Source organism: Bombyx mori, chromosome 24, assembly GCF_030269925.1.
Source record: "Bombyx mori chromosome 24, ASM3026992v2".
In the NCBI taxonomy this organism is placed as follows: Eukaryota; Metazoa; Arthropoda; class Insecta; order Lepidoptera; family Bombycidae; genus Bombyx; species Bombyx mori.
The window spans coordinates 17,759,622-17,781,285 of record NC_085130.1 but is presented as its reverse complement, the minus strand read 5'-3'; the positions used below and the strand labels follow the sequence as shown (position 1 = coordinate 17,781,285).

The 21,664-nt window shown below is 39.9% G+C and overlaps 1 protein-coding gene and 2 non-coding genes across 4 annotated transcripts; 1 reads left to right on the top strand and 2 right to left on the bottom strand.

Annotated features, from left to right (window-relative positions):
• Positions 1-919: 919 nt before the first annotated feature.
• LOC101737578 (conserved oligomeric Golgi complex subunit 7) lies at positions 920-21,613 on the bottom strand. 2 transcript variants are annotated; one of them, XM_038019752.2, is made up of 17 exons: positions 21,500-21,613; positions 21,339-21,425; positions 20,734-20,814; positions 19,881-20,054; positions 18,961-19,107; positions 15,826-15,943; positions 14,606-14,775; positions 12,980-13,081; positions 11,461-11,593; positions 10,225-10,361; positions 9,468-9,602; positions 8,920-9,115; positions 7,523-7,705; positions 6,607-6,701; positions 2,950-3,033; positions 1,520-1,613; positions 920-1,081 (listed from the first exon to the last, which is right to left on the bottom strand). In XM_038019752.2, exons 1-17 carry the CDS (start codon positions 21,500-21,502, stop codon positions 972-974), a joined length of 2,049 nt encoding a protein of 682 aa, XP_037875680.1. In that variant the 5' UTR covers positions 21,503-21,613; the 3' UTR covers positions 920-971. The 2 variants fall into 2 exon arrangements, with proteins under 2 accessions (XP_037875680.1, XP_062531865.1); XM_062675881.1 differs by lacking the exons at positions 920-1,081; positions 6,607-6,701 and having other exon boundaries at positions 1,514-1,613.
• Mir2780d (microRNA mir-2780d) lies at positions 5,226-5,313 on the top strand. The gene has a single exon (NR_107453.1). It is a non-coding gene; the product is annotated as a microRNA mir-2780d (primary transcript).
• Mir3269 (microRNA mir-3269) lies at positions 12,595-12,723 on the bottom strand. The gene has a single exon (NR_107554.1). It is a non-coding gene; the product is annotated as a microRNA mir-3269 (primary transcript).
• Positions 21,614-21,664: the final 51 nt, after the last annotated feature.

Genomic DNA, 21,664 nt, shown 5'->3' with positions numbered 1-21,664 from the left:
ATATAAGTTCTAAGGTCTCAGTATAGTTACGAGTGCCCCACACTTCAAACCGAAACGCATTACTGCTTCACGGCAGAAATAGACAGAGTGGTGGTACCTATCAGCGCGGACTCACAAGAGCTCCTACCACCAGTAAAAAAGTCTCAAGTTTCTCAAGTCATTTGTTTCAAGTTTGAAGTAGATTTAGTGAAAGCTATTAACATTAAATCCTGGAGATATTCTTCAGTCAGTCGAAAAAGAAATTTATTCTTAATGAAGTTCATCTTTGAAAATGGTGCTTCACAAATATATCGACCGGTGGAATACCTACCACCAGATGTTTAAGCCTGAAGAAACACTAAAGTGACAAAATAAAACAATTCACACAACTTTACTTGTCGGATTCCTGCCAGTCTCATTTTTTAAGATATTTGGGACAGCATCTTTTATGCCGTGTTAACCAGACCTTTAATCCAAAACATCTTGTGACAGCTGTCATCAAGTTTGGGCACAAGTAGGTAGGCATCCACACTCGTGTAGTCACGTCATTTCGGATCCTCCCGATCCACTAACGGTGCTTTTAGGTACCCCAAGCACTGGCCATCGATCTCGTCGAGCCCGTCGAGTAAATTAACCCACAGACACAGCCCAGTGAGTTTCTCGCCGGATCTTCGTAGTGGGTTGCATTTCCGATCCGGTGGCAGATTCCGGGAAGCACTGCTCTTGCTAGGGCCAGTGTTAGCAACATCGTCAGGTTTGAGAACCGTGAGCTCACCTACTAGTTAAGGTTACGCTGATATGGTCTCTCTAGAGTCTAGACCATCAGCTTAGGTAGGAAAAAACCCATGTACAGTTGTACAGAGCATCTATCATTATATCAATAAAATTTTATTACAATTGTAGTATTGATAGAGGCATAATGATAATGAAAGTTACAGTATTCAAACAATAATTTTAATAAAGCCTTTATATTTCAATAACATTTATTTACGCTAATTTTGACTGTGTAGAGCCGGCGTGGCAGCTCGCAACGAATTCTCCAAGTTCTTCAACGCTGGTGTCACGGAAGACCCTAGATCTTCAACTACGCTGGACAGGTATACTTTAGAAAAAAAAACAGTTTTTAATTTTAGAACTCCTTTGTACTATGACAGCCTGGTACTAGCGTTGTCGAAAACGGGAAAGTTTTACTGGTTTTTTTCCTTTAAATTCTATTTTTTATGATTCACAGCTGCAGTGCAAATCGCCCATGGACATCAACAATACCAAAACTCAAGTTGACAGCATCGTCCATGGACATCAACGAAAATACCAAAACTCAAATTCTTAGATCTTACAACTCATATAAGGCGGGTGACGGCATTTACGTGGTTGATTGATATCTATGGGTTCCGGTAACCACTTAACACCAGATGGGCCGTGAGCTCATCCACCCATCTAAGCAATACAAACAAAAGGAAGTTTAAAAAAGTTGTCCAAAATCACCGTTACATACAAAAATACAAATAAACCTAATTGCTTAAAAAAAAAATTTGCTCACCAATATCAGTGAGACATCTCTTCGTTCCTAACGCATCCATATTTTTTATATTCATAATCTTATCTGCATACGTTTCGCACGTGTGGTTGCACACCTAGAGAAAAGAAATAAACAAATTTAACTCTACCCAATTCATGTTATCCTGGTACTTTTTTCCCCTACCTATTCGCTGGTAGACTATAATAAGGCTATTCCAGATACGCCCAGGGTAGATGAGCTCACGGGCTCAACTTGGGAGAGCTTGCTAACACTATAACACACTGGTGGTAGGACCTCTTGTGAGTCCGCACGGGTAGGTACCACCACCCTGCCTATTTCTGCCATGAAGCAGTAATGAGTTTCGGTTTGAAGGGTGGGGCAGCCGTTGTAACTATACTGAGACCTTAGAACTTGTCTCAAGGTGGGTGGCGCATTTGCGTTGTAAATGTCTATAGGTTCCAGTAAACACTTAACACCAGGTAGACCGTGAGCTAGTCCACCAATCTAAGAAATAAAAAGCAGTAAAAAAAAACAAAATGTGTGCAATTCACACGTGGTAGAAGTGAAACCTTCCAAAATTAAAATACAATTATCCTAAACGTCTTAAGTATATGTAAAATTTTGTCATTAGTAAATAATTGTAAGGTAGCGCCCTCTGTGAATTGGTATTATAATTTCGCGTATAATCCTAAATAAAAATTCACTACAAGAGCTTTCATACACACGTTAGTATTAAAAAATCTCACAGATGGCGCTGTATTAAATAGTATGTATATTTCTGTCTCATTCTTTGCTGGCTTCATCCTACACATTTTTGTATTTGTGTCTCTTACCTGTCGTTTTTTCCGTTGCATCCGGTTTGAAATCACAACGATTCTAAAGAAGTTTTCACTTCAAAAGTTATATATCCCGCGTAATGTATGAAAAAATAAATTTGACAACGCGTGATGCCAATGACCTCGGGACATCACAGAATACACATTAATATAGACAAAATATCAAACAACAACCATTTCTATTTAGCTTGGTACATTAACCACTTTTCCTTCGAAAATTTGGGTTCGTCTACAGAGATCATTGTTGTCACGTATTAGCTCTAAAATGAACTACCCTCCAACATATTCTGAGCTTTAAGACAGGCCTTCGAAACGTGGTCTGAAGATTCCTAAATGACCGTAATCAATATTCAGAACTTGTGAAAGCATATCGAGGGGTGAACGGCTGTTTGGTTTAAGCGACATTTAATCTTTGTAATTAAAGGTCCGTTTTATTTGTTATTAGCATCGACAGTTTGATGTTTTTAATTGAACTTTAATTAAGTTTACTCCATTTAAATAGCCGTAGGTTTTTATTCATATTTTATCTAAATTTCAAATACTTTAAATGACTCTCATGTAAAGTTATAAAAATGTAGCTAGTATTTCTCTCCTCAATATGCGATAGGTACTTACATCGGTCAAGAACTGCCAGGGCGCTTGTTTCTCGGACAAATGCAATTCGAGATGTTGCGGCAAAGTCATCAGGTACTGTCCGATCTGAAATAACAATTTACTGGTAATTTTACTGAATTTAACAAGACCAAAGTTTAGAAAAAAAATTATATAAATCTTCTTGCATTGCCGTTCGATTCTGGGATGCCTATTTGTTTGTACTAGAGGTCCCGCAGTAGTCGAAATTCGACTAAAATTAATTGGAATTGTAAGTTTGTACACTATTATGATTGTATTTTATACTTCTATAATTACAAATTTCGCCACTATAAAAAATATTAATAAAGACAAACAATATTTAATCTATTCTCAATTTGACAACAGTCGTCAAGAACAAAAGTTTGACAATAAATAGTATGTATGCGTGTGTGCGTCAAATAAACGGTATGTAGTGTGTGTAATGTTTTTTTTATTGATTTAATGTATCTTTTATGCATTATCTTAAAAAAATATTAGCATTGTGCACTTCTTCTCTATACTCTCTATAAGTGTGGAAAATTTCATACTCCTCCGTCCGCGCAGTTTTCGTAAAAAGGGATTTTTTTTTTTTTTTGGTCAGGAGGAAATCGCCGGACTTCCGCCCTCCACTGGGGACGGCGGGCGGAGCATGTCGGAGTCGAACCGACTAAAACCTCCTGTCGCTCAACAACCAACGTCCAAACCTCACATGAGACAGAACTCATGAAAAGGCAAAGGGGGGAAAGTGAAGTGTTTAGTGCGGAGCACATCTCTCCCATCACCCTCCCCCTCGGGACGCCGGACTGGCGGTCGTCGGCGCCACGACCACCAGCCCTCTCGGTCGGCAGGCTATCCGGAGCCCGCCTAGATGGCGCCGGTTAGAGTGAGCTATCCTACGGAATACCCCGCTGGGTCAGAACCAGCGTGGGTCGAGGATAGCCGGCCTTCCATCACCCGGATGCTCTTGCGTAAAACGCGTGCAGAGCAGCTTGCACGACGTCTTCTTAGGTCCCCCTCGCCGGTCCCCAGACCGACATATGAGGGGGACCCGAAACACTTAGAGGGCCAGGGCTTGGGCGAAATCCGCCTCCCTGGCCCCCGCTCGACGGCGGCGGGCTTGCGCGTCTCTAACGCGCCCCGCCGCCTCCTTCTGCGAGATGGTGCACTCGCAGAAGTCGAGCATCGCCTTCCACGACTCGTCGTCGCCGAGCATCGATGCCACAACACTCGGCAACGACAAGTCGTTTCCTATTTTTGCGACGAGGACACGGCGCCACCCCTCCCATGCGGGGCAGGCGACGAGCGTATGCTCTGCCGTGTCCAAGTCGCAATCACAATGGTGGCACTCTGCCGTCGGCTCGGCTCTGATCCGGTGCAGGAACTCACCGAAGCAACCATGCCCAGTGAGAACCTGCGTGAGCCGGAAAGTGAAGCGTCCTCTGTCACGATTCACCCAATCCACAAGGACTGGGCGAATCGCCTCGACGGTCCTACGACCAGCCGAAGGATCGGCCAGCCGCCTGGACCATGATTCCAGCACGGACCGCCGAGATTGGGCCCTCCGCGCTCTGACCACACTGGGGCTGGGACGCGCCACGCCCCGGGCACGAAGGTCAGCCCGCCACTGATAGTCAGCGGCGAGCGCCTCCGCTTCCAGAACCCAAGGCGGCGTCCCAGCCAGTACACACGCCGCCTCGAAGGAGATGGTGCGATAACCACGAATGACCCTGACCGCGATGGTGCGTTGCGGCTTTTGCAGCAGCCTCGCCACCCCCACGGCCAGGGACTGGCCCCACACGGGCGCCACGTAAAAAGGGATACAAAGTTTTTGCTTCACGTATTAATATATACCTAGTCAGGTCATAAGTATTGTCACACAGTAAAAACTTTTCTTTTAGAATGCTGGCCACAAAAAAGTTTATTGAATTCGAATTTCGAATTGTTCATGAAAATAAAAATGTATACTTTTAGAATTTTACTCATTTTTAAATATGGAGTGGACGCTTAAAGAAGACCGTGTTGCAGTTATTGCGCTGCATCGTTGCGGTTACGCGCCAATTCAAATTTTTAACATACTGAAAATTTTGAATATAACCAAAAGATTCGTTTATCGTACCATCAAACGATACAATGAAGACTCTAGTGTAGATGACAGGTCAAGAAGTGGTCGCCCTCGGTCTGTTAGGACTCCAGCAGTGATAAAAGCTGTGAAGGCGCGAATTCAAAGAAATCCCAAACGTAAGCAGAAACTGTTGGCCCTTCAGATGGGGTTAAGCAGAACCACGGTGAAAAGGTGTTAAATGAAGACTTAGGGCTTCGAGCATATCGAAGAAAAACAGGACATCGTTTGAATGCTCGTCTAATGGACCTGAGACTGAAGAGATGCCACGCTTTGTTGAAGCGGTACGCGGGAAAAAAATATCGGGATTTTTTTTTTTCGGATCGAAAAATTTTTACCGTAGAAGAGAGCTACAACAAACAAAATGATAAGCTGTACGCATACAGTAGTGAAGAAGCGAGCAACCGTATTCCGCGTGTCCAACGAGGTCATTTTCCATCCTCGCTCATGGTATGGTTGGGAGTTTCTTATTGGGGCTTAACAGAGGTACATTTTTGTGAGAAAGGTGTAAAAACGAATGCAGTTGTGTATCAAAATACAGTCCTGACGAACCTTGTGGAACCTGTTTCTCATACCATGTTCAATAACAGGCACTGGGTATTCCAACAAGATTCGGCGCCAGCTCATAGAGCGAAGAGCACACAAGACTGGCTGGCGGCGCGTGAAATCGACTTCATCCGGCACGAAGACTGGCCCTCCTCCAGTCCAGATTTGAATCCGTTAGATTACAAGATATGGCAACACTTGGAGGAAAAGGCGTGCTCAAAGCCTCATCCCAATTTGGAGTCACTCAAGACATCCTTGATTAAGGCAGCCGCCGATATTGACATGGACCTCGTTCGTGCTGCGATAGACGACTGGCCGCGCAGATTGAAGGCTGTATTCAAAATCACGGAGGTCATTTTGAATAAACTTTAGTGTCATAAGAATCTATGTTTTGTTAAGTTCATTTTGGTATATGAATGGTTACATAATGAATAAACTTGTTTCAATTATTTTACATTAAACTTGTGACAGAATTTATGACCTGACTAGGTAGATAGGTATATAAGTTGTTTTGTGTAATTATTTGTTTTTTTTTTCGCTTTTCCTAGTATTAGAGCTGAAGGCGTCTGTCTAATGCAAGGGTTATTGGATCTGATGGGTCCGTTTTTTTTTCCTACCTAATCTGATAACTAGTAGGTGAGCTCACGGGGCTCAAACCGGAGTGATGCTCACACTGGCCCTAGCAAGAGCAGTGCTTCGCAGAATCTACCACCGGATCGGAAACGCGACCCACTGAGAAGTTCCGGCGAGAAACTCAGTGGACTGTGTCTGTGGGTTAATTTACTCGTCGAGCCCTTCGTCGCAAGCGACGGGTTCGACGAGGACGATGACCGGTGCTTGTGGTACCTAAAAGCACTGTTAATGGATCGGGAGGATCCGTAAGGACGTGTCTAGGACAAATATCTTCTATTCCAGCTACAAGATTTTCACCAGTGACTCTCGCGGGTCCTATAAATCCTTTGAATTAGGATGACTTTTTTAAACAGAAATCTCACCTCGGTGATGTATTCTTGGGGCGAAATCGCGAAGTCTGGGAGGTCGGTGGATAACGCATCATTGTTACTCCACACGGCCAGTTGCGATATCTTATCTGTCGAACCATACTCCCGAGTTCAAATCCAAACGAAAACCGCTCTGATTATGGTAGTTTTTATATATATTTTTATTGCTTAGAAGGTATTAAGGGGTTATCAGAGCCCATAGACATCTACAACGTAAATGCTGCCAACCACCTTGCGATATGAGTTCTAAGCTCTTACTTTTAACAGTACAACGGCTGCCCCACCCTTCAAACCGAAACGCATTACTGTTTCACGGCAGAAATAGGCAGGGTGGTGGTACCTACCCGTGCGGACTCACACGACGTGCTACCGCCAGTAAAAACGATTGATTTCGACGGTGAAGGAGGAAGATGTCTACGTTAACTTTATAGATGTCTATGGGCTCCAGTAACCACTTAACACCAGGTGGACTGAGAGCTCGTCCACCAATCAACGCAAAAAAAAAAATTGAGAAAAACTTAGGTTATTACTTAAACTTTATGTATATTAATATGATAATGTAAGGAAAATTGTAACATAAATTCAAACAGATACATAAATAGTTAGGAGCTACACACGTACTCAGTACCGCTGCCGTATACGTGAGAGAAAGAGACGCAAGACAGACAGGCGCCGTAACGCGTCACGTAACGAAACGGTTTACCCTCCCTTTTTTTTTTTAATTTTTATTGCTTAGATGAGTGGACGAGCCCACAGCCCTCCTGGTGTTAAGTGGTTACTGGAGCTCATAGACATCTACAACGTAAATGCGCCACCCACCTTGAGATATAAGTTCTAAGGTCTTAATATAGTTACATTTATGAAGTTATTACTTCAAAAATTTGTCATAACAGTGTGATGTGACACTTACCGAGTTGCAATTCGACCGGGTGCCGCAGTATAGACTTGGCGAGAGAGCGTAAGTGTTCCCTCGAGCGTCGTAGGGCGGCCGTCGACCCTGGAGGCTCTGATCTGATGGCCGACAGACGTTGCCTCGTTTCCGAATCGAGCAATAGAGTCGGTAAATCGACTAGGGGATGACTCTCCTTTTGCTCTGTCAATAAATAGATCACAGATAGTGGAGAGGATCGTTTGGAACCTCTGGATCTGCGGAGGGACTTCGCTTCTCTCTGCATTTTGTACCGTATGTTCAATGGGGAGTGCTCTGAGGAATTGTTTGAGATGATTCTATCATCTTGCACCGTCTGCCACCGGAGTAGAGTTTATCCATACTACCCGGTGCCACTGCGATCATCCACAGTGCGCTTCCAGAGGTCTTTCTTGCCACGTACCATCCGGCTTTGGAATGAGCTCCCTCCACGGTGTTTCTCGAGCGCTATGACATGTCCTTCTTCAAACGAGGCTTGCGGATAGTACTTGACGGTAGGCAGAAGACTTCCAAGTAAGATCTCTTTGAATTTATAATGTCCTAGTACTTTTACCTAGACTAGTAGACAGCTTGGAGGCTTGCGGAGAGTACTTAACGGTAGGCAGAAGGCTTCCAAGTGAGATCTCTTTGAATTTATAATGTCCTAGTACTTTTATCTAAACTAGTAGACAGCTTGGAGGCTTGTGGAGAGTACTTAACGGTAGGCAGAAGGCTTCCAAGTGAGATCTCTTTGAATTCATAATGTCCTAGTACTTTATCTAGACTAGTAGACAGCTTGGCTTATTACCCTGGCATTGCTGAAGTCCATGGGCGACGGTAACCACTCACCATCAGGTGGACCGTATCCTCGTCCGCCTACAAGGGCAATGAAAAAAAAGGGGGTTTGGTTGACGGGTGAGTACTCAGTCTATTTATACCGCGTCTTCAAGGGAGTATTAGAATACCAGGTTTTGACCTCAAGTGTCCAAGGTCAGTGCCAACATTGACGTAATTATGTCCGGGGAATCAGGTGCCCACTTAAAGGCAGGTAGAGTGAGTGACACATAAAAAACTCGATTCTTAGATTTTATCGATCGAAGAAGTGTCAGTAAGTGTGTAAAAGATTATTATTTCCCCTCTGATCCTAATAGTATCACATAAAAGAAACAAACAAACAAACAAACACCCATATCGACTGGTGAAAGACTGTTGTATCTATCATCATTATCAATCAAGCCGTTAATATAATCGACCTCACACCTCAAGAAGGTCCACGGTAATCGCGTTCTCAAGGTTTCTGCCTCATGGACCAATAGGTGCTTCACGGCAGAAATAGGCAGGTTGGTGGTACCTGCCTGTGCAGACTCACAAGAGGTCCTACCACCTCAAGTTCCACTTACCTTCTTCGACTTCCGACTTCTGCCTCTCAGCCAGAGTATCCAGTACAGTGGCGGTGGCTGTTTCGAGAACTAGGGACGCGGGGAATGTGTTCGAGAGAACTCCGGTGGAGACACCAGCAGTCACCGATGATAGGAACTCACTCTCTATTCGACGGCTGTGAGAGGAGATCCTGTTGGATATGGCGCTGACGAAGGCCTATGATGGGGACAATAATAATAATAATAAATAAATATGTTTTGAAAATTTATTTATTAAAATACATTTCCAGTACAAAATAGTACTAGGACCACATAAGCGCTGGGAAGTTCGAAATAATTCACTTACATGTATGGGAATAATAAAACATAATAATTCGCTGCATATATGTACATACTTAAATGTACCTATATACATATATTTTAGTATATGTTATTATTAAATTCAAACATTCACGTTATACCACAATTGAGACAGCCTCAAGCCTCAAAACCGGTCAGGAAGAACGTGACTTGTTGTTTAAACTAAACAAAACTACCAGGGTAACATAAGTCGTAAGAAGTTCACTGACCTCGACGGCGGGCATATAGAAAGGGTAGATTGCAATGCCGCCGATCTTCTTGGCCCCGTTGTAGGAAGACGAAAGCCATCCGTCGCATCTATCAGCTACTTGAAGTATGGCTCTGGAATGTTCTAGTAAATCCTCCTAGAACCCAACAATTACCAATATAATATTGAAGGCGCTTTCACGTCGATGCTTTGTTAAAAACCGACCAGGGGCGTGTCAGAAAACAGTCACGGGTTCCGTAGTTAAGACAAAACATAAAAATCGATTTTTATCAAGACCAAAATTAATTTAAAACCGTCGATAGACCGACTCTCTATTAATGCGTATAAAATGCGAATCGTCGGAATACCGACTATTTGCGCAGTTTTATTATAGGCATCGATCTGTATAGACGTGTCTGAGTGTGCGCACTTATAAAGTTTTTAATAAGTGAATAATCATTAAAAATTATTTTGCTTAGGCTTTACCATTGATTTTTTTAAGTTATAAAGTACAGTTTTTTCAGAAATCCTTTAGCAATTAATAGCAAACTTTTTATCTTTTTCAAATAATAATGAATTATAATAAATAGAACATTTTTCATAATAATACGATAAATTTATAAAATCTGGCAAGAACGGCATCGCAAGAATACAATTGCCATGATAAAAAAAGACATATAGAATTACACAATTTCAAGATATACACTAAATGCAGTCGATTTTTTCAACATTAAAAATTATTGCTTACGGAACCCTAAAATTCGAAAATAGAAACCCACCTCGTTATCGAGTCTGGAATCATTAAGGTTGGCCAACAATAACTGGGTTTGTAATTCTGCATATTTAGGCAAGGAGTCCCTCAGGGGTGCGTACGCCGCTCTGCCCAATTCCCGCACCGTCGCCGGCAGTATTGACTCTGAAATACGTTCCTTGCGTTTATGCGCGCCTGGTACTTTGATGTCACTTATACGGATATTTAAGCGCCATTGAACATCGGCAATTGTGGCGAAGCTTTGGGCAAGCTGTGTCATGAGACCATGAGTCTATGAGCACAAAGAAGAAGGAGATTGAGGACATCAGCAAGGCTCAGATGGCTAATTTGAGCATGTGTTGTGAGTTTAGCGGTTTACTCCCATAACCTTCACAGAATTTCTCGCCGGATCTCTTCAGGGGGTCGCGATCCGAATCCTTTTTTTGTCTTCCTACCTAGTATGCTGATAACCTTGAGATGATATATCAGGGTGTAGGTGAACTCTCGGGGTTCAAGCCGGAGTGATGCTAACACTGGTCCTAGCAAGAGCAGCAAAAAAAGCAAGCTCAACTCTCTTTCAAATACAAAGTAGAGAAAAGGAGGAAATTATCTGAGCTGAATTATGGCGCCCAAATGATGTTAACTGATGAAATTAATGGGAACTTAATTCTTTGCCATCCGAAAATGTTGGGTACCACATGATGGATTAGTTGAGAGCGGCAATAGCCTCGTGATAGCAACATGCCTATTTCCGCCGCCATGTAGAAAGCCCCAATGGAAGCGATGCACTGATGCTGTCGACACTTGGACCTCATGTCATCATGAGACATCGCAACATTCTCATTATTTCCTATACACATATCCTGGAACTCATCTAATAATGAGAATTATATTTATTCCAATTTATTCCAAGAGTGAATAGATTGGCGTCATTTTTAATGACACGTTGTGTACTAAAAAATAAATCGTATAATAAAAATGAAACCCCCAAAATTATAATTTGCGTAATTACTGGTGGTAAGACCTCTTGTGAGTCCGCACGGGTAGGAACTACCACCCTCCCTATGTCTGTCGTGAAGCAGTAATGCGTTTCGGTTTGAAGTGTGGGGCAGCTGTTGTAACTATACTGAGACCTTAGAACTTATCTCAAGGTGGGTGGCGCATTTACGTTGTAGATGTCTATGGACTCCAGTAACCACTTAACACCAGGTGGGCTGTGAGCTCGTCCACAAAACTAAGCAATAAAAAAAAACACTATTCCTACCTTTATTTTGTTTGGGGGCTTCCATTATTCCCTTCATAAAATTCACAAATTCATTAATATCTTGCCTCAGGTCGGTCAGTAGGATGACACCCTCCTCCGGGTTCGAACACAGCTTCAGACTGGCCGAGACTATCTGCAAGCAAAGCTTTGTCTTTATGGGCTCCTGGTACTTCAAGTAAATTAACGTTGTTATATTAATGTATTAATATATTAATGGAAGAGAGGCCGCCCCAGAACAACTTGGCGTCGCTCGGTGGAGCAGGAGCTAGGGGTCTTGGGCATGACGTGGGAGGAGCTAGAACAGACTGCCGAAGACCGATATAAATGGAAAAAATTGATTCGAGCCCTACACCCCAGCAGAGGGTAATAGGAAAGCATGATGATGATGATGATATTAATGTAGTACGGTCTATATAAAAAAACGTCTATAAAATACCATAGACGTTTTTGAAGTGAAACTTCTTTAGAATCGTTGTGATTTCAAACTCGATGAAACGAAAAAATAAGTCCATAGAGACAAACACATAAATGTATAGGATTCAGTCGGCGAGAGAATGAGATAGAACATATTAGACGTTCTCAGTGTAGTGTTTTTTCAATACAGCGCCATCTATGAGATTTTTAAATACTAACGTGTGTATGAAACCTGTCGTAGTGAGTTTTAATTTTTTAATTTAGGATTATACGTGAAGTTAAAATATCAATTCACAGAGGGCGCTACCTCATACTAAAGATGATTTACAATTATTTACTAATGACAAAATTTTACATATACTTTTTATTTAGGATAATTGCATTTTATTTTTGAAGGTTTCACTTCTACCAAGTGTGAGTTACACACATGTTTTTTTTTCCACAGTCAGTCCACAGATACCCACTGCTGAACTTAGGCCTCCCTTAAGGTTCGCCAGAATGACCAGTCTAGCAGCATCTAGTGAATTCCCGCGACCTTAAAGCAGGTCCTCGGTCGGAGGCATCACCACCTGCGCCTTTCTATGCGTGGTCGAAACTCGTGAAATTTTCAGCCCCAACGACCATCTGTTCTACGACCAATATGCCCATGGACATAAGTGATGTAAACTGAAGACAACTTCAACATGGAATTCAACCATGGAGTTTGTGGAAAAATAATTAACTTTCTGTTTTTTGTATGCAGACAAAGCTAGACTGTAGGTAGCAACTAGATATTGTTATGCCTGTATGAATAACGCCATCTGTTGCCATATAGCAGTAACTGATAACAAAGCAACTAGTAGGAAGCGTTCGAAAAGTGTTATTACGGTGCGAGTAACGCCATCTGTTGCTAAATAGCGAAAGCAGATAACGAAACGATAAGGACCGTCGGAAATGTTCTGGAAAATTGTAGACATGTGTCGACCAACGCGAAGGTAGTTAGTAATCAGATAATAATTAAATTGAGTTTTAATCAATATTTCGATCACAGTTATTATTATATTATTATATCCCGAACCTAAGCGCGTAACAATAATAAAGAGCCTACAATTGAACCAAATCTTACCTTAGCAGGCGACGGATCCAAAGAGAGAAGCAGGTCTGTGTACAATCTAATAAGTTCTGCTAAGGGTGTTTCCGATTTCAACACATTGGTCAGCCAGTCTACCTGAAAACATTAGGCAGTACGATTTAAAATACCTTGTTCTTTTTTTATAGTAAAAACTACATAGAACCTCTGAATTGAATTTATTTGAATTTGGAATTATTAGTATTTTTGTTTGAAACTAATTTCCTTCAATTTATGCGGTCCTAGTACTATTGTGTCAAGTTTAAATAATTAAAAAAATCAAAATTATGTTTTTATTTATTTTTTCACTATAGGCAGACGAGCACACGGCCCATTTGATGGTGAGTGGTCACCGTCGCTCATGGATGTACGTCAATTTTTCAGTCTCCTGACGAAGACGATTGTGTGTTTCTTATACTTACAGAACTTTACCATTTTGAAACGCTTTCACTTATTGGAAGAACTTATTCATAAGAAGAAGGGTATTCATTCCTGACCATCTCATCAGGCCAACCTGGTGTTAAGTGATCTCCGTCACACATAAGTGATTTATAAGTCCCAGATTTTACAGCACAACAGTTGCTTCGCTTTACAAGCCGAAACGCATTACTGCTTCACGGCAGAAATAGGCGGGGCGGTATTACCTCTACTCGTGCGGACCCACAAGACGTCCTACCACTGTAGTTTTTTTTAAAAGGGATTTTATGACTTGGTAACTAAGACCTTTAAGTCATGACTTATTTTAGTTTTTATTCTTATTTTTATGAAAAACTAGCCGTACTCGCCCGCTTCGCTGAGCATTTAACATTAACATTATTATTTATTGGTCATTATTATTAGGGAGTTCAACACTCATATAAATATTGGCCTATCCATTAAGTACATGTATTTTCTACATGGATACCAAGTTTCAAGTCAATCGGATGCATGGTTCAGTAGTTATAACGGAACATCCGTAAAAACCACTGTAGATCTATATATTAGTATAGATGAGATTATGGAGTGAAATGACATGAAATCAAGATGATTAATTTGAGACATTAATCATCTGTGATGAAAAGGAAAAGAGATTATATTGGATGAAAAATAATATCAATAAAGGGGTGGTCATTTACTGGAGATTTTTTCTGTGGACTTTTTCGAGGATCCCGAGAAGCTATGTCCAGCGGCTTCGTTTTTATTTTCCCGCATTTGCGCACTTTCACAGTTATTAAACAGTTAATAAACCACACCGTTATTACACATTTAATCCCGAAGAGACACTAAATAGACAGAATAAAACTGTGTAGAGCGTGGACTGTAATTTGTACTGGTCGCTTCAATAATTAGATATATTCAGAGAGAAGGGTATTTAAATTTTATTTTAATGTAGTTACAACACGTGCACGTACGACCTGAATTTTTGCTTGACTTACAATGACTGTGTTGGCACAATTATTGTTTTGTTTCAGAATTCAAAAAACAGTCATACAAACTTCATGTTTAGAATTGCTCCAAACAAAAACAAATCACACAGCTTCACTCCTCGCGTTCCCGCCAAAAAGTCCCTATATGAAGTGTCTTGTTGTCATTTTTCTAGTAGTCATAGTTCATTAGTGCTAACATAACGATATATAAAAGCACCTGTTTATTAGCCTCTCCGGTCAGCAGTCTACTCAGGGCTGGCACGGTGTGCGCGTCAAGCCTCCTCCAGGACGACGCCATCCTGGCGGCGGCAGCCCTACGCCAACACCGGCACACGGACACCGTACGCGACATCCCGCAGAACAGCTTCACGTATATCGCTGCGCGGTCTTTGTGGCAAACGAAAATTGGAACATTTCACTTCCTCGCGTTTATCGTATCCTGGTATTTTTTGTTATTTGATCACTTGTTAAAATAAACGTAACGGGGCTTAATAGGTTTTTTTTATTGGTTAGATGGGGTGGACGAGGTCACAGCCCACCTGGTGTTAAGTGGTTACCGGAGCCCATGGACATCTACAACGTAAATGCGCCACCCACCTTGAGATATAAGTTCTAAGATCTCAGTATAGTTACAATTGCTACCCCACCCTTCAGACCGAAACATATTACTGCTTCACGGCAGAAAAAGCGGCGGTGGTACCTACCCGTGCGGACTCACAAGAGGTCCTACCACCAGACCTTCTAACAGAAACCTTCGAGATGACCTAGCGCGCGATTTTCTGTTTGGTTGGGTTAAGTGGAAGTCAATCGTGAACAATTGTTGAGTATTTCAATAGAAAAATTCGTACCCCCGCCTGGGATTTGAAACATCGTTGCATCGCTCAACACGAATGCACCGGACGTCTTATCCTTTAGGCCGCGACGACGATAACGTAAGACGCATATTAGTCGACTATGTTATCTTGACACTAAAGGTACCTAGTTAATATTATTATGAATATTATTTTAACCTTTTCAGTGCTGAGCTTAATTTCACATAAAATATTTTGCAGAAATTGCTAAAAGATTTTTAAAAAACAGTACCAAAAACTAAAATCTTATAGTAAATTCCCAGCAAAATAATTTGAAAGTGCAATTTCGAAATTATAATTTCCAAACTAGGTGAAATCACAGCGCAGACCGTCGATAAATCGACTCTCTATTAATGCGTATAAAGTGCGGAGCGTCGAAATACCGACTATTGCGCAGTTGTGTCATAGCGCACGCACGTATAGGTAACGTTTTTAATAAGTGAATATTTACATAATATTTGTAAGTAATTTTTTTTTTTTTTATAAGTATAGTTTAGAAATTTAGAATTTCGAAATACAAACTTGCACTTTAAAAATGTTAATTTATAGCCTAAGCTTTTATAGTTACTATTGGCGAATCATTTACCTGCATCCATTTGCGTGATGGCCTCAATTAAAGGCGGACTTATGGAAGCTTCTAGTCTATTGTATAGCGTTTCTAATTGCATCTTCTTGCTGTCGTAATCTGGCGCGTCACTGAGGACCTGAAAACATTGAGTATACAGCCCACTGAGTTTCTCGCCGGACCTTCTCAGCGGGTCGCGATTGCGATCCGGTGATAGATTCAGTGAAGCCAAGGTTTACAAAGGTTGAGTCCGTGAGCTCACCTACCCACCCGTCCGGGCGTTGCTGCAATAGCCTCTTGGGCAATTTTCTCCCTATGGGCTATTCCAACTAACATACGCAAAAATAATTTTATTGCAAAAAAAGCGTGCGGTGCATGGTATCAGTAGTTATAAATATTTTATGAACAGATATGAGTAGAAGGGTTATTCTGATAATATCCTGACAAGCAACCCATGCTTTTTTACAATACAATCATTTTTTAATTCTTTATTAAAATTTATTTTCTATTTTTTAGTTGGATTTTCTATAAGAGCGTATTTTTTTTAGTTTTTTTAAACTATATTTTTTTTTCCATTTTTTATGTGAAATAAATTTTTTCCTTAATAAGTCTGCCAAATTTTGAGTTAATTCGACGTTTTGAAGGGGTTCTAAACCATGTTCAACGATTCCGTTACATACTAACATACAGGGTGGCCCATAAGTCCTTTGATATGAAAAAAAAATTATTAAAATAAAACTAATTACATTATGAATTAAATTTTTATTTACATAAAAAGCTTAAAAAACGGGAATTATTTTTTGAAAATAACATCTAAATGTAATCCGTTGCGATCACGGCACTCTTGCAAACGACGTCTAAAATTGTCGATGACTGCGCGGCACGTCACTGCTGAAATGCTTGTCATTTCTCTGCGGATGTTTTCTTTTAGGGCCTCAATTGACCGCGGGTTTGTGTCGTATACTTTAGTCTTAAGGTAGCCCCACAAAAAAAAATCCATCGGGGTCAGATCTGGACTACGTGGAGGCCAGGAAATGTCTCCTCTCTTAGAGATAACTTTGCCAGGAAAAAGTTGACGGATAACGGGCATAGCAGTGTTAGAGGTGTGAGAAGTGGCCCCATCCTGTTGAAACCACGTCCTGGCATTAAAGCCTGAAAAGTTTTGCAATTCTGGTATGAAAAACTCTTCGATCATAGCCACATATCGCTCCGACGTAACAGTAACTGCGCGCCCTCTGCCATCCTCAAAGAAGTAAGGCCCTAGGATACCATGGGCTGACATAGCGGCCCAAACAGTCACTTTCGGACTATGTAAGGGCTTCTGATGCTTAAGTTTTGGATTGATGGGGCTCCAATAGCGGCAATTTTGTTTACTAACATGCCCGTTAAGATGGAAATGAGCCTCGTCAGAGAACATTATGTTATTGAAGGAAGTAAACCGATTCAACATTTCATTCGCATAATTTTGTCTTTGAATACCGTCAGTTTCCTTTAATTCTTGAACCAACTGAATTTTGTAAGGGTGCATATGTAAATCTTTCTTCAAAATCCGTTGTAACGATGTCCTGGATACGTTTAATGCTCTGGCGCGCTTACGAGTTGACTGTGTCGGATTTTCGCGAATAGACTGTGTCACTGTGTCTATGTTTTGTTCCGTACGTGACGTCCTTGGGCGACCCAACCGCGGTTTATCTAACGTCGAACCGGTCTCCTCGAACTTAGCAACCCAGTTCTTAATCGTTTGAAGAGTTGGAGTGTCGTCAAAGTTGTGTAAACCTTTGTGTTCTCGAAATTTACGCCGCGCAACGGTTGCCAAATTGTCGTTTTTATAAAACTCGCGCACACAAAACGCACGGTCCGCTCCGGTAAAACGCTCCATCGCGACTAAATTCCCAGAAACCGAAGTTACTCCCCCCGCTTCCCCTGCACCGCTCACGCGCGCCCTGTTCGTTTTATTCAAATTTTACTTTTCAAAGGACTTATGGGCCACCCTGTACATACGTCTGAAGCTAATAAAAGCGTATTAAAAAAGAGATAATTCCTCTAAGACATTAAGCGAATCTATAACAAACTTGTCTGGACAGATTTTCTGGATGCCATAAATTGTCCTTCTTGAACTGAGGTTTGATTGGAATGATGAGTAAGCAAACGTCATTGTGAATGTTCAAAAGTGACTGTGCTCTCTCACCATCAGCGGGGAGGGTCTTTCTCTGCCCTCGAAGACAACAAAGAAAAAAAAAGAAAAAAACAGCTCTATATAAAAGTCAACTAAAAAATAGAAAATAAATTTAAATAAATTTAAATTGACAATAGTGTAAAAAATGTATTTTTTATTGTAAAAAAGCGTGGGGTGCATGGTGTTATTACTTATAAATATTTTTCTGACAGATATGAGTAGAAGAATTATTATTTCAATAATATTTTAAAAAGCACCACACGCTTTTGTTAAAATAACATAATATATATATTATATATATTTTTTACACTATTTCAATTTAAATTTATTAAATTTTATTTTCAATTTTTTAGTTGAATTTCATATGAAGCGTGTTTTTTAGTTTTTTAAACTATTATATATTTTTAATTTTTTAGTTAAATTTTCTATACAAACGTATTTTTAAAACTATTAAGTACTTTAACATCAATTCCTGCCTTATCGACTATAGGTTAAAAATTATATAAATTGGCAAATATCTTATTTTGCAAATTGAATAATGGAATTATCTTATCAAATTAGTGTATTGTCATCGGTCCTCGATAAATCTACAAAGTTTCAATGAAATCTGGCCGTTTAAAGTGGGTCAAAATGGCGTCTAAAGGAGTCAGTTACAAACCGACTCTACTGGCAGTTATATGCTGGTGGTAGGACCTCTTGTGAGTCCGCGCGGGTAGGTACCACCGCCCTGCCTATTTCTGTCGTGAAGCAGTAATGCGTTTCGGTTTGAAGGGCGGGGCCGCCGTTGTAACTATACTGAGACCTTAGAACTTATATCTCAAGGTAGGTGGCGCATTTACGTAGATGTCCATGGGCTCCAGTAACCACTTAACACCAGATGGGTTGTGAGGTCGTCCACCCATCTAAGCAACAAAAAAAAAACATACAAACAAGTGAAGCTAATATAAAGCGTATAAAAATCTACTTTCCTATGTACCAACCTCGAGACTGGCAGTCATCGCAACCACAAGTTCTGAGAGCTCATCCAGCTTATCCTTCTGCGTTGGTACACCCGATTCCAGTACATCTTCCAGTTTCGTTGCCAGAGCAGCCCATTTGTCGGCTTCGCGAAGAGCCGAGGCTGCATTCTAAAATTCAAAAACCCTCTCCCGGTTATGTTGCCTTGGTAGGTGTGACAAAAAACCTATTTAGCATCATATATAGTTTTATATAGCTATATAGTTTTATTTACTACTAAAATATTTAAAGATTTTCAGATACATAATCTGTATATCTATGTATTACGTGATACGTGAAGGACTTTTTTGGTGGGAATGCGAGGAGTGAAATTTTGTGATTTGTTTTATTTTGTCTATTTAGTGTTTCTTCGGGTTTAAATGTGTAATAACGGTGGGTTATTAACTATTTAATATCTGTGAAAGTGTACAAATATGGGAAAATGAAACAAAGCCGCTGGACGTAACTTCTCGGGATCCTCCAAAAAGTCCCTTGAAAATATCTCAGTAAATGACCACGATTTTACTGAGATTATATTTCATCCCATATCATTTCATTTAATGTCATCCCAGTTGATTAATGTCTCAAATTAATCATCTTCATTTCATTTCATTTCACTCCATTATAATTTTTCATAAAAATAAGAATATCGATTAAAAATAAGACATGTCTTGAAAGGTTTTAGTTACCAGATCATAAAATCCCTTAAAAAACGTGAAGCAAAAACTTTCTACCCCTTTTTAGGAAAATTGCGCAAATGGAGTAGTATGCAATATCCCACACTTATAGAGGAGTGCAGAAAGCTAATATGGAAATTTTTATATGAATAGTCCCTTTACAAAATTTACTTGCACTTATTTCACTATATGAAGCCCTAGTATCAAATATTTAAAAAAAATCCTACCTCCAACCGACTTTTAAGTTGATCAATCCTTTGAAGGCTCTCGATAGAATGACCAGTCTCCTCCTCGACTTCTTGAACCTTCTGCTCTAAAGCCAGGACTTTCTCGTGAAGAAGTGCTCCCTCCATCTGTAGTGCTAATGCATCTTGAAGCACATGAGGTATCGATGTTACCACCTAAAATTTTAGTTTTGTATTTTTAAAAGTAACTAAACATTATTAAAAGATTTCAGCCATCTGCAAACATGACTATTGTAAATTATTATTATTAATATTAATGTTGGAAATAATAAAATAACAGTAAAAAAGTCTGGATTAAGTCATAACAAAGGAATTTCAAAATGTTTCATTATCAATGGCCACAATTCAATACTTTTTTTATTTTATTCACGCATGTTCACTGTTAGCCTACGGGGCTATTCCGGCTATGAGCAGACAACTCGTTCATTTCACCAGACCTAGAATTGAAGAAGAACACGAAAATACTCTACTGTTTCCGATCTTATTTAATCTTAACTATGCTTTGATGTTGCTGATCAAATGTGACGTATGCATATTGCTATTTTATTATCTCTAATACTATTTCAAATATTTTGCAGTTTTCATGGTCACCGAAGACTTAAAAATTAATCCATAAAAGCAGTTTTACATCAACAATTTTAAATAGAAAATAAATCACTATATTTCTATCTTTTTTTTTTGTAATCATGAACTTAATGTGCTGTTATTTCATTTCCACTTCAAATTTGAATTGTAATTTTTATTTTAAGTTAAATTCAAATAATGCAAATGGAAGAATTTGATTCCAGACCTACACTCCAGAGGAAAGAAAGAAGAATAAATAGTAAGTATGTACCTGTGTTGTAGTTTCGTCTAATGAGTTTGTCAACTGCTTCATATACAATTGAAGTCTTTGGACCGTGTTGGTGACAAAAATCTGAGAATAACACATATTCTTAGGATTATGATACCCTGGTACTTTAAATTATTACTACAGTGTGCAATGAAAACCTTAACTTTAAAAAATATGTGTTGCCATGGATATTTTATTTACTGTTGTAAGCCATGCATGTAGCCCACCTGATAGTGAGTGGCTACCGTAGCTAATAGACATCAGTGATGCCAAAGGCAAAGCCAAGCAGCCTATCTACTAAGATAAGTCAGATACGATTATCTTACTGTATCATTTTGTTTACAAAAATTCGATATTCAAAATGGTAATTTTGTTGTTAAATCTAATGTTATTCTCATTTTTGTTTGCCTTAGTCTTTAAGCAAAAGCTTATATCCGTTAATGAGCTGAAGATTAACCATTAAAATAACAAAAAGAGCTTAGAAGACTCATTTACGGCTTAAAGTTACGACTGAGGTACCTAATAAGCAAGATCAGGAATAATCGACATTAGATCACTAAATAATTTAGTAACGTGATAACAGGTGGGCCGTTGAATAAATACTTTACCTCTTTCTCTTGGTTCCCGCTATTGCTCCAAACTCTATTTATCCATTTCTTTGGGTCGAAATCATCCTCGGCGAATGTTTTTAATTCCTGTAACGTATAGTGGTTAAGCAAATATTGAACGAATGAAATAATTTATTTATTAACTTTGATTATATACAAACCATCGTTTATTTGTGATCGCAGATTAATATATTGTTATGTTATTATTTTTAAACAATAAAGTTTGAAATACGTGGGTACATAGGGGTAGGTACTGTAGGTGTAGTAATTTTGGCATTTGAATCTATCAAAAAATAAAATTGACAAAGGGAATGTGATCCATACCG